Raw genomic sequence first — 19,857 nt, forward strand, 5'->3', positions numbered from 1 at the left:
AATGTGAGGATTGGTTGAATGGCAAGTGATAGCTAATGTGAGGATTGGTTGAATGGCAAGTGATAGCTAATGTGAGGATTGGTTGAATGGCAAGTGATAGCTAATGTGAGGATTGGTGGAATGGCAAGTGATAGCTAATGTGAGGATTGGTTGAATGGCAAGTGATTGCTAATGTGAGGATTGGTTGAATGGCAAGTGATAGCTAATGTGAGGATTGGTTGAATGGCAAGTGATAGCTAATGTGAGGATTGGTGGAATGGCAAGTGATAGCTAATGTGAGGATTGGTGGAATGGCAAGTGATAGCTGATGTGAGGATTGGTTGAATGGCAGGTGATAGCTAATGTGAGGATTGGTTGAATTTCAAGTGATAGCTAATGTGAGGATTGGTTGAATGGCAATTGATAGCTAATGTGAGGATTGGTGGAATGGCAAGTGATAGCTAATGTGAGGATTGGTTGAATGGCAAGTGATAGCTGATGTGAGGATTGGTTGAATGGCAAGTGATAGCTGATGTGAGGATTGGTTGAATGGCAAGTGATAGCTAATGTGAGGATTGGTTGAATGGCAAGTGATAGCTAATGTAAGGATTGGTTGAATGGCAAGTGATAGCTAATGTGAGGATTGGTTGAATGGCAAGTGATAGCTAATGTGAGGATTGGTGGAATGGCAAGTGATAGCTAATGTGAGGATTGGTTGAATGGCAAGTGATAGCTAATGTGAGGATTGGTTGAATGGCAAGTGATAGCTAATGTGAGGATTGGTTGAATGGCAAGTGATAGCTAATGTGAGGATTGGTGGAATGGCAAGTGATAGCTAATGTGAGGATTGGTGGAATGGCAAGTGATAGCTGATGTGAGGATTGGTTGAATGGCAGGTGATAGCTAATGTGAGGATTGGTTGAATTTCAAGTGATAGCTAATGTGAGGATTGGTTGAATGGCAATTGATAGCTAATGTGAGGATTGGTGGAATGGCAAGTGATAGCTAATGTGAGGATTGGTTGAATGGCAAGTGATAGCTGATGTGAGGATTGGTTGAATGGCAAGTGATAGCTGATGTGAGGATTGGTTGAATGGCAAGTGATAGCTAATGTGAGGATTGGTTGAATGGCAAGTGATAGCTAATGTAAGGATTGGTTGAATGGCAAGTGATAGCTGATGTGAGGATTGGTTGAATGGCATGTGATAGCTAATGTGAGGATTGGTTGAATGGCAAGTGATAGCTAATGTAAGGATTGGTTGAATGGTATAAGGACTCAAAGATTTTTTTTTATCGTTGTTCATTCGTTTGTTCGTTTGTAGCTTGGTGTCCTAGGCCTCAAGTTGTTTCAACATACCTTTATATCTGGGGCCTTCAAACTTTGTTTCAACATACCTTTATATCTGGGGATCCTTCAAACTTTGTTTCAACATACCTTTATATCTGGGGGTCCTTCAAACTTTGTTTCAACATACCTTTATATGTGGGGCCTTCAAACTTTGTTTCAACATACCTTTATATCTGGGGGTCCTTCAAACTTTGCTTCAACATGCCTTTATATCTGGGGATCCTTCAAACTTTGTTTCAACATACCTTTATATGTGGGGCCTTCAAACTTTGTTTCAACATACCTTTATATCTGGGGCCTTCAAACTTTGTTTTTTAAGTTTATTTTTATATTTGGTGTTTTGAAAACTGGCTGCTCACCTTAATGAGGCCCACAGATAGTGCTCCCCCCCCCCCCCCCCCCGGTGTACTTGTATTTAAGCAATTCAAACTAAAGATATTATTTTATATGGACATGGGAAGCACAAAAAAGTATTCTGTATAATAAAAGATAAAAAGATGTAGACGTAAGCATCAGTAGTGTTTAGAATGTGGAAAATGAGTATTTGTCAAGGTTATTAATCATCAGTATTAAAAAAAAGAATAAGTTTATGTTTCCCCCTTCTCGTACTTTTCAATACTACCAAATAGTATTACTAAGAGAATAGTGAATGTGACATGAGGATAAATTCATTCAAGTCCATTGTTTTAATCTGATTTCCATATTTAAATTAAGATTTATTAATTCTTCATTTTACTTTCAGAAAATTAAATTCAGTATATAAAAAAAAAAGTTCCCCTTTCAGACCTTGTGGTCTATAGTGCAGATGATGTAGAGGTCATCTGTTTTTTAATGCCTACAGTTTATGAGGGTGTCATGTGGCGAGCACAACGACCAACCGCCTTTACTTTTCCCCAACTAATGTCAGGTACCCATTAGAGATGGGTGGACTCAGAGGTGCCCAAAGATCCTGAAATAAAAAATTCCAGTCTTCAACAGGATTTGAACCCGGGACCCCTGGAAGTCAAGCACTTTACCACTTCACCATCCTGCCTTCTATTCAGAAAAGTATAATGCTTGTTTATCATTTGAAGTTTTTTTTCAATGACTTTTTCTTTTCTTCACAGTTTCATTATTGCGTGACTTAAAACATGCCAACATTGTGACTCTACATGACATTATACACACAGACAAGTCTTTAACTCTAGTCTTTGAATATTTAGTAAGTATATTAAATATAAAAGTAAATTAAACAGCTTTTAATACATCTCTTGTTAAGCAAGAATTGTACTGGTCTTATGGTGAGAAATATGTTGAAAACAATAGTATGCATAAAATAACAAAACTGTTAAAACATTAAAATTTATTTTTTTTCCAGCCTTGAGCACTGGATAATTAATTTCTTTCATTTTTTACTGTTAACTTGTTAACAACTGAAATGAAGGCATTCCAAGAATGCAAAAATTCATTGAAAATGTTGTGAATAAAGAAAAAACATCAATACTTAAGATATTGTATTTTAAGTGAAAATGCATATTTTTTTCTCATTTGAATAAAAAATCAAAAGTTTTTTTAAAGCACCACCAAACTGCATTGCTTGACAGGACACATTAACCATTCGACCACTAAATTGCCTTAATTTCTATTATTAAAATACATATTCATTTAGTTCCAAATGTTGATTTTGTTTTGCTTGGTTTGTTTACTGACTATTTCTTTTATTTAGGAAAAAGATCTCAAACAGTATATGGATGATTGTGGAAATATTATGAGCATGACAAATGTCAAGGTCAGTGAAGGGAATACTTTATAATCATAGGAACATTATTTTGTATAGTCTGTAATTCAGTCCTTGAAAATCTAATATGCAATGTATACAAATGATTTAGAACTTTTCATTCAAAGCCCATGTCGATGTTAAGGAGTTGCCTACAAGTACGCATCTTGCGTATTTTGTACGCAAATGGACACAAAAATATGCGAGTACAGTTTATCATCTGAAAATACGCATTTTCCTCTCTAAAGGAAAAAAAAAATTTTATTAAAAAAAATAGTCCTTGCCAATCATCACTGCGTCAATCTCTGGAAATGGATTAATTATATTAATCTACCATTAAATAGATCTAGATATAGTATCGCTTTTTTTTTTTCGCAAGATGATTTAAATGTTTACTAGATCTTATATATTGATCTACATCTTAATCTAAATAAAGCGGAGTTCCTTTCAATTTGTCAATTTAGCCTTTATGAAGTCTTCAAACTGATTAGGAATGAATTGCTTGATTTGGTATCTAGACCGGATCTAGAACTAGAATTATTTTAAGGTGTCATGCTTGTCTTCGAGTCTGAAGATTATTTGAATTGTTTCATTAATGTGGAATACTTTTATTAGGTACTTCGATAAACTGACCTAGATCCATTTTTTTTTTCTCCCAAAAAATGGCTGAAAAGTGTGTCAGCACATTTTACCCTTTTTTTAGGGGTGGTCATTTCTTTCAAAGTTTTAGCATATTGTATTTGATTTGAGGACTAATTATGATTACTTTTTGTAAACATAAGATATCAGAGATAATTTTTATTTGCTTTTGAAGCCAATTTGTTAAATTTTTCTTAACAAAAGTTTATGTGAAAGTTGACATTTTTACAACTTTTTTCCTATAAAAGTTACAACAATGCTGTTTGCTACAATAATTTATCATATTATGAAATGTGTATATTTCAAATTTCATTAAATTCTCTTGGCGCACTTTAAAGATATTTGATATTAAAATTAACAAAGACAAAGAAGGGTAAAATTTTCTTTTTTAAATAAAATAAAAGTGTTTATGGTTACAACAATCTCACTAATTTTATTGAATTTAGCATGTTAAAATATATATGTGTGCTAAGTTTGAACTTTGTAGCTTGGCGCACTCTTTAGATATTAATTTTCAAAGTTGATGGTTAAAATCTATTTTTAGTAACAACCAACACTGTGATTTACTGGAAATGGTCAATTTCAGTCTGTCACGAGCTATTTTTGTTTGTTTGTAAAATGTTTTACATATTTCGGATGTTCCTTCAGAGTTGAAGATAGTTTACTTCCTAGTCCAAACCTCCCGCAGGACGACGGGGGATGGGAGCGGGCAGGATTTGAACCCTCGACCATCAATAAATCCGAACGACAGTCCAGCGCGCAAACCTCACGACCAGGCAGCCATCCTTTTTAGAAGCACACATAGGAATTTTTCATTTAGATTAACTTTTATAGTGTTTGAATGCTAGATTATGGAGAGGGAATGTGTCTTTATTATAATGACTTTGTAATCTGCAAATTTTAAAGTAAAAGTTTAATTACTTTAAAAAATAATATTAAATATTAAAATTTTTTTTTCATATTTTTAGCTCAGCGAACTAATAATTAATTTTTTTTTCTGTGTGTTGTTTTTTTTCTATTAATATACATGTAAATTAATAGTTAATAAATGAGTACATTATATTTTTAAAATGATGAGCTATTATTGCACAAAAATTCAAGTAAAAAATCTTTTAATAACTTCTAAAAAAATCGCAAGGTTTCTTTTTTATTTTATTGTCCGAAGCAAGAAATTTTTCATTTACAATCTAATTATTAAAGCATTTAAATTAAGGCATTTTAAAATGATTAATTGCCAGTGCTCTACAAAAAGGTTAAAACTGTTTTTTTATGAAGTTTATGAAACTTATAGTCATTAAATTTTAGGAAATATTTTTCTGCGCAGTGCTATTTTCATTTATAATTTATAAGAATTATCTATCTGATGCATATAAATAACTATTTAAATACAGTAGAATTATAATTAAACAAAATAAAACACAATACAGATCTCTGATTTGTTTTATTTGTGATTTTTGGGCTCATATGATGACAAAATCATCATATTTTTATTTTTTGTCGAAGGCTTTTTTTTATATATTAATTAACTTTTTTTCAAAGATTTTATTGCTTGGTCTTATTTTTTAAATTTATTTTAACAGAATACTGGTTAATGTAAAAGAGTGTGAAGTTTCAACCCCATATCTTTAAGACTTTTTATAATACAGTTAATTTAAGTTCAACTGTCAGTTGTTTCGGTCACAGATTTTTTTTTTATTTACAAAGGCTAAAGAAGGCTAATTTTTGGCCACTAAAAATTTAATAACTTCCCTCACAATTAACTCAGCAATATAAAATTGGTATCATTGGAAAGCATTTCCCAAGCTCTATCTAACTAAATAGGTTCCATTGCATTGTGATCATTTTGAAATTTTTATCGAAGTACCTACTTTTATACAGTAGGCTATTTCCTGTGGCAACACCTATTTACATAAATCTAGATTTAGAATTAAGATCTAGATTAGAATCATTAGATCTAGATCTCCCTATACATCATATAGATCTAAATCTAATTCTAGTCTAGATTTTTGATCTAGATGTGACCAGGTGTGTTCTAGACTTAGATTTAGAACTATCTTTAGATTTAGATTAATTATAGACTAATGACTGTCTAGATCTAGGTCTAGTAGCTCTAGGCTCTAGATATATGTAACTAAATCTAGATCTACTCTACTGAATACTCAAAAGCAGCGATTTCTGCCATTTTATAAAGAGATTTATTTATCTCCTTTTTTATCCTTTATAGATTTAGAATCTAAAATTTTTAAAAAGGGGCGAAATTGGCTGTTCTTACTTTCTAACAAACAAACTACAATTCTGTGGGATTGTTAACATACTTTTCAATGCACATTAAAAACCATTCAACTGTTAATGAAGATGCCGACAGATCTATATCTATAATCTATATGATACTATATGCTATTCTAAATCTAGATTTGATTTTTTGTAAACCCCCTTATTCAGGAGGGAGTTCTTTTGAGATAAGAAGGGCGGAAGTTTTAAAAGAAGAAATATTAGTTAAGCTTAATCTCTCTCTTAGCATAATAAAGGGAATCAAACTGACGTTCCCTGATTTGCAGAACATATCTTCTGTGGCAGATCGAAAGCTACTGTTATAGAATCTAGTCACTAACGAGTAGTTAGGTTCCATTACCTATGAAGGCTTTAATTGAAATAATACAATCACAGGCTTTCAAGGCTGAGTGTTTTTGCAAAAGAAAAGCTTTAATTATGCTGACAAAAATGATTATATTCTTGATTCCTTGCACCTTCCTTCAACACATCTGTTCTATAAAACAATTTCAAGCAGAAACCAGAATAAATAGCTTTACCTTACAACAACTATTCAGCAGACTCAATAGCCCAGCTTTTATATTAGAAACAAGTTCAATGGCTAATTTGTATTATCTGTCTGAAAAATAAATCTTTAAAATGCTTGTTATTAGTGATTGTAAACGTTGCCAAAGCTTTCATCGCTAACTCTGCAAAGAATGGTCTGAAAGAATAAAATCTGAATTCTTTCAAAATGTGATAAAATATTTCCAGTGTCTGGATAAGCTACCTTGTAAAGGAAATGGTCTATAAACAAAACTACTTTTATAGAAATAGATGTCACTGATCCAGCTAATCAAACTATTACATCTGGTCTAAGTCTAATTTCACTTGTAACAAAAATTCCCATTCTTTTGAATGCATTTTCTGTTGCCGCTATTATAGAATGTGTATTACATTGAGACATTATGATCCTAAAATCATTGCTAAGTGACAAGAACGGCATCATTCTAACATTTTCTAGGAAAGTCTATGACAAAGACTAAAATTGTGAATATTTTTACAAATGTACAAAATATCTTATATAACTTTATGCTGTGTTAATTTAAGAATTGCTGCATTTTGTGTATGTTACGTGCTTGAATGATTTTTAGTCTTTCCTGAGTATATTTAGTAAAATACAGATTTGACCCCTAAAATACACATTTCCAGGTCTGGGAATACACATTTCCTTTTTGGCATGTAGGCATCTCTGGTGTTATTTCAATTGAAGACTGATCAGCTCTTAGACTGTCCTGTTGTTCTGTGTATTGATTTAATAATTTGAAATTTCTTTTTTCTTTAGTAATAAATATTTATTAATTGAAAAAAAAAATCATATTTATTTAATTTGATAATTCAGGAAAAAAAAAATGTTCAAATTTGAACCTAACCCAACTATTTTATAACTATTTGAAGTGACATAAAATAAAGCAAAAGTTTATTATCTCATTTATTTTCTTGCAGTTGTTTTTGTTTCAATTACTACGAGGCCTTGCCTACTGTCATAAGAGGCGTGTATTGCATCGTGATCTCAAGCCACAAAACCTATTGATAAATGAGAGAGGGGAGCTAAAGCTAGCAGATTTTGGTGAGAGCTAATTTCCAATAAGAAGTTTACTAGAAATGTGTCAGCTGTGGTTCATTTGTGTCCATTTTTGCCATTTTTATAAAATTCACTCTTTCCATCGAAAGGTCTGGCTAGAGCCAAGTCTATACCAACCAAGACATACTCTAATGAAGTGGTCACTCTCTGGTACCGACCTCCAGATGTTTTACTGGGATCAACAGAATACTCTACTCCTATAGATATGTGGTAAGTACACTTCAACATTTTTCTTCTTACTATAACTTCAAAATATTATAAACTTTAGCAATGAAAGTTTAGAGTAGAACCTCCTTACTGAAGTTTATAAACCATCATCAGCTAAAACATATTTATGTTGTACCTATTGTGAAGTAAAAAAATCAGTCTAATAGATCTCAAAATAGTAAAACAATTATTATTTAAACTGCTGTTTGATTTTCAACAGTTGTGTCACGACTTTGTTTTGCAAGCTATTTTAACTGGTCTCAACTATTGTCATTGCAGTGCTAAGCTGTAGTTTATTTTTGTCTAAAAATGTCTGTCCACCTTTCAGGGGTGTAGGCTGTATATTTTATGAAATGGCTTGTGGTAGACCATTGTTTCCTGGCTCAACTGTGGATGATGAGCTTCATCTAATATTCAAGACTCTTGGATTGCCGTCGGATGATAGCATGCCAGGCATATCCAAGAATCCAGAATTTATTGCATATGAATTTCCCAAGTACCAAGCTGAGAGTTTGATCACAATAGCTCCTAGGTAACTCTTTGAGATGTTTTATGCTTTATTGCTTTGTTTATTTTCTATACAGTTTTATGAAATGGATGGAATTGGGTGGTTAATACATCTTGGTATTTTCATAGGTTGAATCTGATGACCCAATGTCCAAAGTCTGCCGAAGATATTGGTTTAGGGGAAGACATAGAGAGAAACGAAATAAAACACTTGAATTCTCCAAGTAGAATACAAGAAGATTGAATACACACTTTTAATGCAAATATAACTTAATTTCAATCATTCACAAAAGTATTTAACATGAAGCATGAAACTTATTAACTTAAGGACCCCATGTATGATTGTCTCTTTCTAAATAGAAACATCTCGGTGCATGAAATACAACAAAACTTCTCATTTCTAATTAATCCCCTTCATTTTCCCATTTTCTGTTCAAAACTTTGAATGTTTACAAACCAACGTGTAGGTAAACTTCCAGTTTAGACAAGTCTTGACATGTACTCCATGTTACATTAAAGAATATATTTCTGTGTACAGATAAAAGTGTAACTTTATGAATATAGATGGCTCATTTGTTCTATTCATTTTTATAATGGGTTTTATTTTATCCTAATCTCAGGCTAGATGCTGATGGCCTTGAGTTACTAGCCAAATTTTTAAAGGTAAGCTTCACATTTTCATATTTTTTAAACACATTGTGCAGCAATGAACTTGTGAAATTGATAACTTGAAATCATAATATAAAGGCCAGCACATAAGTTAAGTCGTTATATATCACTAACAAAAATCTTTGTTCATTTATATGATTGATATCTGAATTGTACGGCTACCACATTTAGGTATCTTTTAACTATGACTTAAGTTTTGATGTGTTATGACCTTAACTAGATCTTTAAACTAGATCTTTATAATGCCAATACTTTATTTTGTTTTAATAGCTGTAGTAACAGACTAGTAGTTTGTATTCACATTCCACCTGAATCACAAGCCCAACATTAATTTCTTAGTGATTCATATTGTATCCATGAAAATGTTTTAATGAAAACCTCCCTCAAAGAACAGATAATGTGTTTGTAGCCTTAGAATTTCAAAAGATTTAGAATTCCTTATTTTAACATCCATTTTAGATTTTTTTTTAATTTAATGATATATTGTGTTGTTAATTTTGTTTCCTTCTCTGTTTCTTTTCCCAGTATAATCCTGTCACTCGGGTCTCTGCGTCTGAAGCCATGAAGCATTCATTTTTTTGTTCCCTTGGACCAAATGTTCATAAACTTCCTGACAGTGAGTAAATCTTGTCACTTTCTAAAACCCCTTTATGAAAACTATTACATAAAGATTTCAATTTCTAAATTTTTGAGCATAGTTGTCAGCACAAAAATGAAACAGATTTTCCCCTTTGTAATGATGACATTTCTGTATGCATGTGAATCCTTGGCTTGAATTGCATAACTAGAAAGGATGATCCTAGTCATGGATTGAGATGTCATCACAATGCAAAGTTCATGTTACAAATGTGGAAATCCAACACAGGATCACATTGGCGATTGGGCCCCATGATGACCTTCTATGACCACTGTTAAAAAATGAAACGTTGGGCCATATAATTAGATCCTCAAGGCTTACAAAGACTTCTATGCAGGGAACTGTACCAGGGAAAAGAAGAAGATGCTGACAGAGAAAGCGATGGGAAGACATCACTGAATGAATGTGCCTGTCGTTGAAAGAGACTATATAGTCAAGGCAAGAAGACTGAGAGAATTGAAAAAAAGACAGTCGACACATCATGTGTCGTGCCCTAATGTTCCAACAAACTAAAGGACAAGTGAAGATGATCATTGCTACAGAGAAAGAGTTAAATCCTGCAAACTCATTTTTTACGGAAGACAAGTATACAATATTAAGAAACCTATTTACCTATGACAATGTTATCTATATTATATTTGTAGAATGCCACTGACTAAACCTATTTACCTTTGACAATGTTATCTATATTATATTTGTAGAATGTCACTGACATTTATCAAAAGATCTCTTAAACTGTCATTCTGATTTACATGAAATAATGTACACTGGTTCCTTTTACCTCTTAGGTGCTTGCTAAGAACCTGTTTTGACAGATTTGCAACCTGTCTATTGAAGCCTGTTTTTATTGCTATTTGTTTGTAATAATTGTTTAAATTGATGTTGTTTTTTTATGATTGTGAAAGAATAATTATTTTTTTTTGCATCTAAAAATAACATTTTTCATATCAGTACCCATATTCTAATTTTATTTTTAATGTTACTTCGGTATGTTTACAAAACTTCCTAGACTAGATTCTTCTCATACTAATTTCTTTTCAGTTTATATTTTATAATTTATATTAAAAAGCATAATTTTCCCCTTCCACAGCTGTCTCAATTTTTACTGTTCCGGGTATATCTCTCCATCGAGACCCTGGCATGAGATCTTCGTCTTTAGCAACCACAGGTAGTAAGTACAGGTTTTTTTGTACTCTTAAATTAGTTATGCTGCTATTGGTGTCATGTAGCTTCCACAATGTCGTGCATTTTTAGGATTTCCTCTTTTTTTATTGACCAATTTTCTGTGCAAGATCTCCACAAGATACTTATTTATTATTCTGATTGTTTTGTATTTTAGTTGGCCCAATCTTGGGAAGTAGGGCTAAATATGGTCATAGTTCATTTCACCTTACTGTAATGTGTTCAGTAAAGACAGATAAGCTAGGGTGTAGGATTCATATGGATGTAACACATTGAACTGTTAGGACTAAGTTGAAAGGGAATTATTGTTTCAAGTGAAGCTTGTATTTGATAGTAGAAAGTCTTAAAGAATTTCAGCACAATATTTTAAATTAGAAAAATTACAAGCCATTTAGAAGTTTGCCTAAATGTGAAGAATAAAACTTTGGAACACTTGCTGAATTGAAAACTGTATCATTTAAACACTTAGTTTTCAATTGGTTTTCTCAGGTGGATATTTATATATAAATCTAATGTTTTTGCTTTCTTTGTTGAAAGACCTAATGGAAGGAAAAACAACTAATAGATAGTAAAAATTGATAAGCAGAACTTTTTTTTTTAACATTCTGTGTCAAAACCATTAGTTTTGTAACCAATGAGTACAATTAGAGTTGATTTTTTTTTTTGCACTATTTGTTAAGAAAAAGATTTTTTTAAAAATAAGGATGATTCTATTTACATATTTAGTATTTTACCGTTAAGTGCTGGTTGGCCATGAGAAAAGGATCATTGACATCCTAGCTTTAAAACTGAGCTTAAAGACAATTTTATCTCTAATTAAATGAATGGCTAGACATGCAAAGAATATAAGAATCTTTGTTGTTTTTTTTCACTTTGAAAGAATATGTGTAAATCATAAGAACTATTGACTCAGAAACTCAGATGATTATAAATATAATATAATTAATATAGCTTGGTATGATAAGATTATTTTTATAAATCTCCTGTCTTGTAAGACACTTTCTGACTAACTTATTCACAAACCAGGTTTCAGCTCTTTAAACTTATTATATCTATTGAAACCAGTAATATAATGTTTATAAAAACTGATATGGGATGTCTTCTAGCTTTTTAAAAGTTTCAATTCATTTTTTTATTGTGAAAATCGCATTTATTTGTAAATGCTTAGCGATTATTTGATTGCGAGATAAATTGTTCAAAATGAAAAGTTTCTCTTGAAAAAAAAAATTGTTTTTACAGATTGGATTACATGAATGGCAATTTATTTTTCTATTTTTTCGTATTGATAATTGAGTTTCAAATTTGAAATATTTTTTTTCTTGTCTGCAGGTAAACAAAGGAGGCAAAGTATGCTCTTTTGATGAATGTATTCCTCAGGAGGAGGTTCTCTGTTTAGACAAAATGAATGAATGTAGATAATCACAAAGTAGGAAGAGATATGTCACTCTCACAAGTTCATAGAATCTCATCGGAAGCCCGTCACCTCACTTGCACTCATCTGGTGTAAATACTGTTGAGTTATTTCTTCATGTCAAGCTAAACAAACCATCATGCCACCTTCAGCTATTTGTTTGCAGTTGCCTCTTGATGAGCCCATCATCCCCCCCTCCCTAACAGCTGTGAGCACCATCAATGATTACCTTTTCACAGCTGTGAGCACCAGCAATGATTACCTTTTCATAGCTGTGTCTCTGGTGGTACCATTTATGTCTCACCACCTGAGTGTTCAACTAAACAATTGCATGATATCAATACTTCTTATTTACAGATCTCGCTTTTTTTATTCGATTCTTCCCGGTACCTAGTCCAATGTAAAGAATCACTAGTTATAAGCTCATCCTCCACCCCCTATAAAAAAAAGCCATAAAAATACATTGAATATTAAATGTATTTTTACTTTTTAAAATATCAAAATTTTTAAATTTAAAAACAATGACAGCATTGCATCTTTAATTGATTTAGTTTTTGATGAATCAATTCTGGAAACTTTCAATGTTATAATCAGATTAATAATCAAATTGTATCAGTATTTGTCATTGTCAAATTAAATTGATTTGTACAGAGCAATGAAAACGTTATGGTTAACATAGGGGTGGGAAAACAGTGGTAATGTACTTTTATGTTACTTCAAAACTGGAGTTTACAATTTTCTTCTGGATGCTAGCAGTGAGCCAGAGGCTATCAGAATTTTCAAATGAAAAGAGGATGGTCTTTACATGTTTCTCACAGAGAAAACCTCTGTATTTTTGTACATAGATGTTATATTAATCATGTTTTGGAGGCAGGTATTATCACTCTTGTTGATTAATTCCTTAAGTGTTGACAAATGTTAATCAACACAATTTTAGAATGTCTTCTATATTTGTATTTCTCTTTAAAAAAAAACAACAACGAAAAAAGAAAAGGATAATTTTGCAAGAAAAAAACAACTTAATACATCTTTTAAATGTGATGATTGCCCATAGATAGTGGTAGAAACTAATTTGTATTTTTTCTAATATGTGTTGTAGTGTTTTTGTTTTTTTTCCATTTTAGTTGAGCAATATTTGAATAGAATATCATTAGAAAAAGATTTTAAATGCTCAAAGTTAAATGCTATTTTTAAAAGACTAATTCACCAATTCACATATTTTTTCATTCAGTTTCTCAGAAATCACTCCATGATAATATGCAAAACAATTATAATATCTTACAGATTACGTTACCTTTCTGTGGACCATCATCACATTTAATGTTCAAATTGGTTATTTGTAAAAGATAGTAACCACTTTAGTCAAAGCAATAAACAAAGAATTTTTTTTGTCAAGTAGATCTAGTGGAGGAGAAAATTAATAGAACAGAAGTGGAAATGTTATAAAAATTGAAGTTTTTCTCGGTTAGGCTCAGGGCAACATTCTCTGTTGTTTATTTTTTTTTTTTTATAAAAGAAGTTTTTCTTGTTATATGTTTTAACAGAAATAACAATATTGTTATTTACATATCATACAGTTGTTAGATGTTCGGGTGTGCAGAGATGGGAGGGAGGGGATGATTTTTCTAGTTTTAGCAGCTAGCTAGATTATTTATAGCTTATTTTACATGCCACACAATAACTGCTCTAACTCAGGCCTCCAGGTTTATGACTGGAAAGACCAAATTTGCTCTCTGTAATGTTTGTTGCTTATCTCTCAACTTAGTTATGAACTTAAAAGAATAATGAAAAGCTGTGTTAAAGTTTGCCTGATGTATTATTGAAAATGTTTAGTCTGTTGTAAATAAAACCATTGTTTTTGTTGGATAATAAACTTTGATAGAATTAACTCTCAAAACACTTCTTTTAGCTTTTCTTATGTGCCATTATGGCCAAATCAATGTTATACAGGCTTTGCCACATACTTAGAGTATTGTCCACATCTATGGTATTGTGATAATATATTCATGAAAGATATTTGCATTTTTATTTTTTTTTTCAAATAAATCTTTTTAGTTATTAGGTTATCTATAAATAAAGCATTAAATGTCATATTTTAGTTCAAGCTAGAAAAGTTTTCTATTTTATTTTATTTTTTTACCATTTGTATAACTATCTATTGGTTATTATCATAAATTAGTAAGTATTTTTACTTCATTGATACGATACACAATATACAAAATGCTTTGAAGCTAGGATTTATAACTGTTTTCATTGTTGAATTTCTTGTCACTTACTGAACCTCATTCAATGAAAGTTTTGAGCAGTTGTACTTTTTTTTTGTTGAGAATTTCAAGACATTGTGCAGTTATCACATTTGGAGTCAGTGTTATGTAATGTTGATACATACACTGCATACTTAGACTATTGTACTATATGTATGTATGGCATACATTACGCTATATACACTTGTACAAATGTTACCTTATTATGTTTCAATGACTTGCACTTTTTGGCTTTGTTTCTTTTTTTTATATAAATCTTGGGAAAATCAAGACCAAAATATGTATTGGTTAATGCGCAGAGCAGAATACTGAGGTTTTTATTGTATGTCATTTTAAGTTGTTTTTTTTTTAAATCTAGTTCCTAGTGTCTAAATTTTAACATTAAATTCATCAGCTAAAGGATAAAACTACTAAACCAAATGTCATTCTACTCATCAAGCCATAAATGTGTTATACATCAAAGAATGTTGCCTTTGTTTTGTAGGAATATAAACATCTGACAACATAACAATAAAGGCTGTTGTCTATTGATTTAGTTTCTACACATTTAAAATGACAACATTTAATGTTTTTAAAACTATGTTTGTTTAAATAGTGAGACACTTTCTTAGGAAAGAATTAATAAAACAAATGACACAAGTTTTATTCTGTAATCTGTGTTCTGTTCTGCATATTGCCAGAGTGTCACATTGGGCTTGGAGCATTGGCTTTCATCAGAATGTTAAGTTATATATTTATCTTTTTTTTTTTTTAGAATGGATTATTATATACCTACTCAAGTTCCTCCCATGCTTTGCATTGAAAAGGGAGACATCTTTCAACTTTTAATGTAATACTGCATGTATCTAATGTCACAGAGAGCATATTATATCTAACATGCCTAAACATATATTTTTGTCATTTTGTGTTCATTTGTTATCATTTTATTGGGCAGATTTTTTTTTTTTCTTTTTTTTTCAAACCAATGGTTCTATTACATAGATCTCATCACATTGTTGCCATATTTAGACTGGGTAGTCTTATTGTGCATGTCAGTCAAACTATTTACACAACATTTTGTTACAAAGTTTTCTCTTGGAAACATTACACTGAGCATCAGGCTAGAAGACTGCAATTTTTTTATATATTTTTTCATTTACAGGAATTTAAATAGGATGTATAAAGTTGAACCATAGAAATCAAATGTACCGAACTACTTGCCTTTCCTGGTGATCTGATTTTTTGTAATTCTCAATATGTTATTAGCAGCATATGCTGCTGGTTAGGTTATAGAATTCATTAATGAAGGAAGTACTTGTGTATAAATTTTTTTTTAAATTATGATCATCAAATTAAAAAAAAAAAAAAACTTTGTTTCACTTAGTACTATGTAAACATATCTATTACTGATTAGGCATACCATATTGTTCATGAAATTTTTATAGATATCAATAGATAATCATTACCATCTTGTTTTAGTTGAACCAAAGTAGAACATCTGTGCACTTTTATGTAGTGTACCAAAGATTGATTGATTTTAATATACACAATTTAATGATCTTTTTGGTATAAAAGTATTTAGCTATTTTAAGATGTAGGATTAATTGTGTACTAAAGAAGGACAATGTAGCTGTAGTCGGGTTATTTGAAAGTAGTTCTACATGTTATTATTCTTGTTGATTACTGGTTATTGATCACAATGCTATGGTTACAAAAACAAGATGAGTTTGTTAGTCTTCTTTTACAAGAGAGTTCTGAATGCTAATGAGACATTGTCACAGTTGGCATTGGTTTTGATAAACTTATGTGCATTTATTTCTAAGTACATTCAATGCAACTAACTTTTCTTGAAGGAATCTTTTTCAAATGTTAATAAGATAATCTGACTTCAAAAGTTTGTATGTATTTATGTGTGTACAACATTAAGCCCCCTACTTTCTCAGAGTTGCCCAAATGTGAAGAATGCTGTCTAAGGATTATAACTCCATCAAACTTTCCATCAAGTAAAACATTGATAATACAAAGTGTTTGTATTTGGGCTAGATATATTCTTTAATGCCATCACTCACAAGTAGCTAGCTTTGTTTTCCAGGAATTGTAAGAAATGTGTCTATGAATGACATTGGTGCCAGTTTGATTTCATTTTTTTTTTATTGACGAAGCCTTAAACAGTTGAGTAGTAAGTTGAAAAAATACAAACATTGGTGCGATTGATAAACTGATGGAGCATTGCCTTCCAGTCTTTGTATTTAGTATGATCTTAGAAAGTGAAAACATCGGAATTAAAATGTGTGCTTTAACAATAAAGACATCATATGAATAGTACATAGATCTAATTGTTGATTCATTTTGTTTTTGAATATCTTAACATGTCTCTCAATTGTATGTCACATTATTAACCCATTGCAAATATTTAATATACATAAGAATCCAAGATGAAAGAAAGGAAAAGGCTGTTTATGTTTGTATACTGTGCAGTTCATCTCAGATATAGGATTACTGATCTGAACCCCCATCAACATGTAAAATGAAAACGAAGAAGTTTATATAAAAAAAATCTTTTTTTAAAACACAAAGCTTATAACATTTAATGCCATATCTTTCACTAATGCATGATTTCCCAATTTTCTATATAAAACAAAATAAATTAATTAGGCCTACTACTAATTAAAAAACTAATTGGTAAAATTTTTTATAGAACCAATGTGTTTGATCGACAATAAATAATTGTGCAAAGTTTCAACTTGACACCAGAATGGGAAGTGACAGAAATAATGTGTACAAGATTTGTACCAGACAGAGTGTTATGAAAATTATAATTATAACTAGAATAATATTCATTTTTGGACTTAATGGACAAGAATCTGGTAACTGATTTGTTAGGTCCCAACTTCCTCTATGATGTAGACCCTGAAAACTAATGGATAACATTTTGATGCAGTATTGCTATTCTTAAAACATGGTAAGGAAGAATTATGTAAAAGAAATAATTAATTAAATGAGGTATTATCTCTTCTTAAGACTGAGGGTATTAACTACAGCTCATCAAAGGACTTTCATTCTTGTCACTTAATTCGTTGTGTTTTTAATCTACCAACTTTTTGACAGGTATTATGTTAAGGTCACTGGAAAAGACAAAATCCTAATGTGAGCAGCTTCTTTCAGGTTTTTTTTTACAAAGCTTTACCAACTAGCTCTGTCTGATAAAACATTTGTACATGTTATTTTTCCTACACCCAATCTCGGATCAAGCTGAAATTTCGCTCAATAATATCTTTAATTGAAAACACAATGATCAATTTAAAAAAAATTAACGAGTTTAATTAACTATTGGTAATTAATTATTTTGTTTTGTAGCTCAAACAAGGGAAAGAAATTTACTTCATTGATAAGGTGGTATACGTTGAATTAGTCCTGTATATTGTTTGTAGAAAAAAAAAAGTAAATAACTATAAAACCTATTTTCATAAGAGCTCCCCAGCACAGTTGTTACCCTATTGGCTTGAGGAGGCCTTAACCAAGACCATTCGTTATACAAGGCCTTCAACATCCCAAGCTGTGTGCAGTTTAGACCAATAGCTTGTTGCCACATCACAAGTCTCGCCTAAGCCCCCCCCCCCCTGTCCCGTTCAAATTCAGGTTGTTGTTTTTTATGAATACATTTAAAAAGCGATCATCCAGATAGCCCTTCTTTCTTCCCCCATCCCCTTCCAACTGGTCCAGACAAGTGATAGAATCATAGCGTATTGAGAAAGCTAAAAGCATGAAATTTGCGCTTAACAAAAACAATTTGAAAAATCGCACAGATTTATTATTGATCGTCTAGATTATAAATTTAATTACAAGACAGATCCAAACAAATTGATACAACTACACTTAATATAAGTTTTTTTAAAAGTATTTTTAGCTTAAAATATTAGGTAAACTTTTTTGCCCTTCTATTTGGAGCTGTTGCTTGTCAGCATGAAGTTGTTTTTAAAGGTACACTGACTAATCATATTTATTCTCTTCAATGGTATATTACTATTTGACTCCATAGAACATTGTTTTTGAGGGTGTTACATAGTCAGCACACTGAATCATCACCTTATATCCTAAATAAAAGGTATGATGGATACAATTAGACTCCAAGTTTTTTAGGGTGTTCTGTAGTCTGTAAGCTGATTAAATCCTAAATAAAAAGTCTAAGGAAAATTTATTATCAGTCAATTTACTTGGCTATCTTAACTTGTCAGTGTGCAAGTTTAGCACTTTAACATGTAACATTTAAAATAAGAGTACTTAGCCGTGTCCCTAGATTTTCAATGCTTTGCAACACTCGATGCAATAAAATATGCCTCTGCAGCACTACTGACCCAGTTAGAGGAACTGAAAAGAAAAAACCTCCTGCATGTGGTGATCGAAATTCAAATAAATTACCTGAAATTGTGTCAGTGATCCAAAATTTAACCCTAATGAACAGCTCATCATTTGTACTCAGTGTCACTTACCCTTCTCATTCTTAGCTAGCACAATGGCTGAACTAAGGGGACTAAATAGAATTCAATGTGTAAACATTACAATTTTCTCTAGTTATTGTTATATTGCAGAAATGTTTTAAAGTATGCAAGGTTGTTTTATTTTTTCAGTAAATCAGTTTTAAATACTGCCAAGTGTTTTGATAACATCTAATTTATTATCAATAGAATTGCAAAATATCAACTATTAGCAGACAGTAGATTAAACAATATTTAGCATTTCCCTTTCCTCTTCATTGAATACTTTTCATAGTACATGCTGAACCAGCCAGGAAAACCAGTGACTTGGCAGAATTTAGGTCATTGGTTACTATGATGACTAAATGCATGACGCGTAGGACTTAATCATCTTCTTTTTTGAAGTAACGTCTGTATTATATAAGATAAGATGCTATAATGTCTTAATGTATACTTTTTGAAATTATGGTGAATTAATATAAAAAAAAAAAATGGTTTGCATATTTAATTTTGAAAACAAAAGTATTCGCTTTCAGACCAAATTAGCCATCGCACTTAATATTTTCTTTTAGCAAGCTACCAAATATTTTCAATAGTGTTTTTAGTTTTTGAAATATAATTGAGACATAATAAAGCTTATCTTCGAGTCAGAAGATTAATGAGGAATGCAGTATTTCCCGTGGATGTGCAGCCCCAGCTGTGACCTACATATTTTGCCACAACCAGGGCCAGCACAACTAATGTAAGCCAGTGGTTGATTTAGATTTTCTGTTCACTGTCTACGTCTGTCCTCTGCAGCAGATGTTCTTTTGGTCTCAAATGTGTATCCCGCAGCCTTTGTGAGTGACCTCCAGCAGTCTCGTTCTGAGGCTGCATGAAACCAGGTGCTCTCTTCTATGTCAGCTAAGG

General features: G+C 31.4%; 1 protein-coding gene across 4 annotated transcripts in view; it reads left to right on the forward strand.

Moving 5' to 3' along the window:
* LOC106056030 (cyclin-dependent kinase 17-like) overlaps window positions 1-16,804 on the forward strand; it is a 36,367-nt gene extending 19,563 nt beyond the window's left edge. For 3 of the 4 annotated variants that reach the window (XM_056025895.1, XM_013212586.2, XM_013212585.2), the window contains 9 exons: window positions 2,434-2,528; window positions 3,033-3,095; window positions 7,479-7,602; window positions 7,707-7,827; window positions 8,153-8,356; window positions 8,952-8,994; window positions 9,526-9,616; window positions 10,728-10,808; window positions 12,149-16,804. In XM_056025895.1, coding sequence (XP_055881870.1) covers window positions 2,434-2,528; window positions 3,033-3,095; window positions 7,479-7,602; window positions 7,707-7,827; window positions 8,153-8,356; window positions 8,952-8,994; window positions 9,526-9,616; window positions 10,728-10,808; window positions 12,149-12,180 — 854 coding nt within the window. In that variant the 3' untranslated portion in view covers window positions 12,181-16,804. The remainder of the gene's footprint in view (window positions 1-2,433; window positions 2,529-3,032; window positions 3,096-7,478; window positions 7,603-7,706; window positions 7,828-8,152; window positions 8,357-8,951; window positions 8,995-9,525; window positions 9,617-10,727; window positions 10,809-12,148) is intronic. The other variant, XM_056025896.1, reaches the window with a different exon arrangement.
* The last annotated feature ends 3,053 nt before the right edge of the window (window positions 16,805-19,857 follow it).

This window comes from Biomphalaria glabrata, chromosome 4 (assembly GCF_947242115.1).
Source record: "Biomphalaria glabrata chromosome 4, xgBioGlab47.1, whole genome shotgun sequence".
In the NCBI taxonomy this organism is placed as follows: Eukaryota; Metazoa; Mollusca; class Gastropoda; family Planorbidae; genus Biomphalaria; species Biomphalaria glabrata.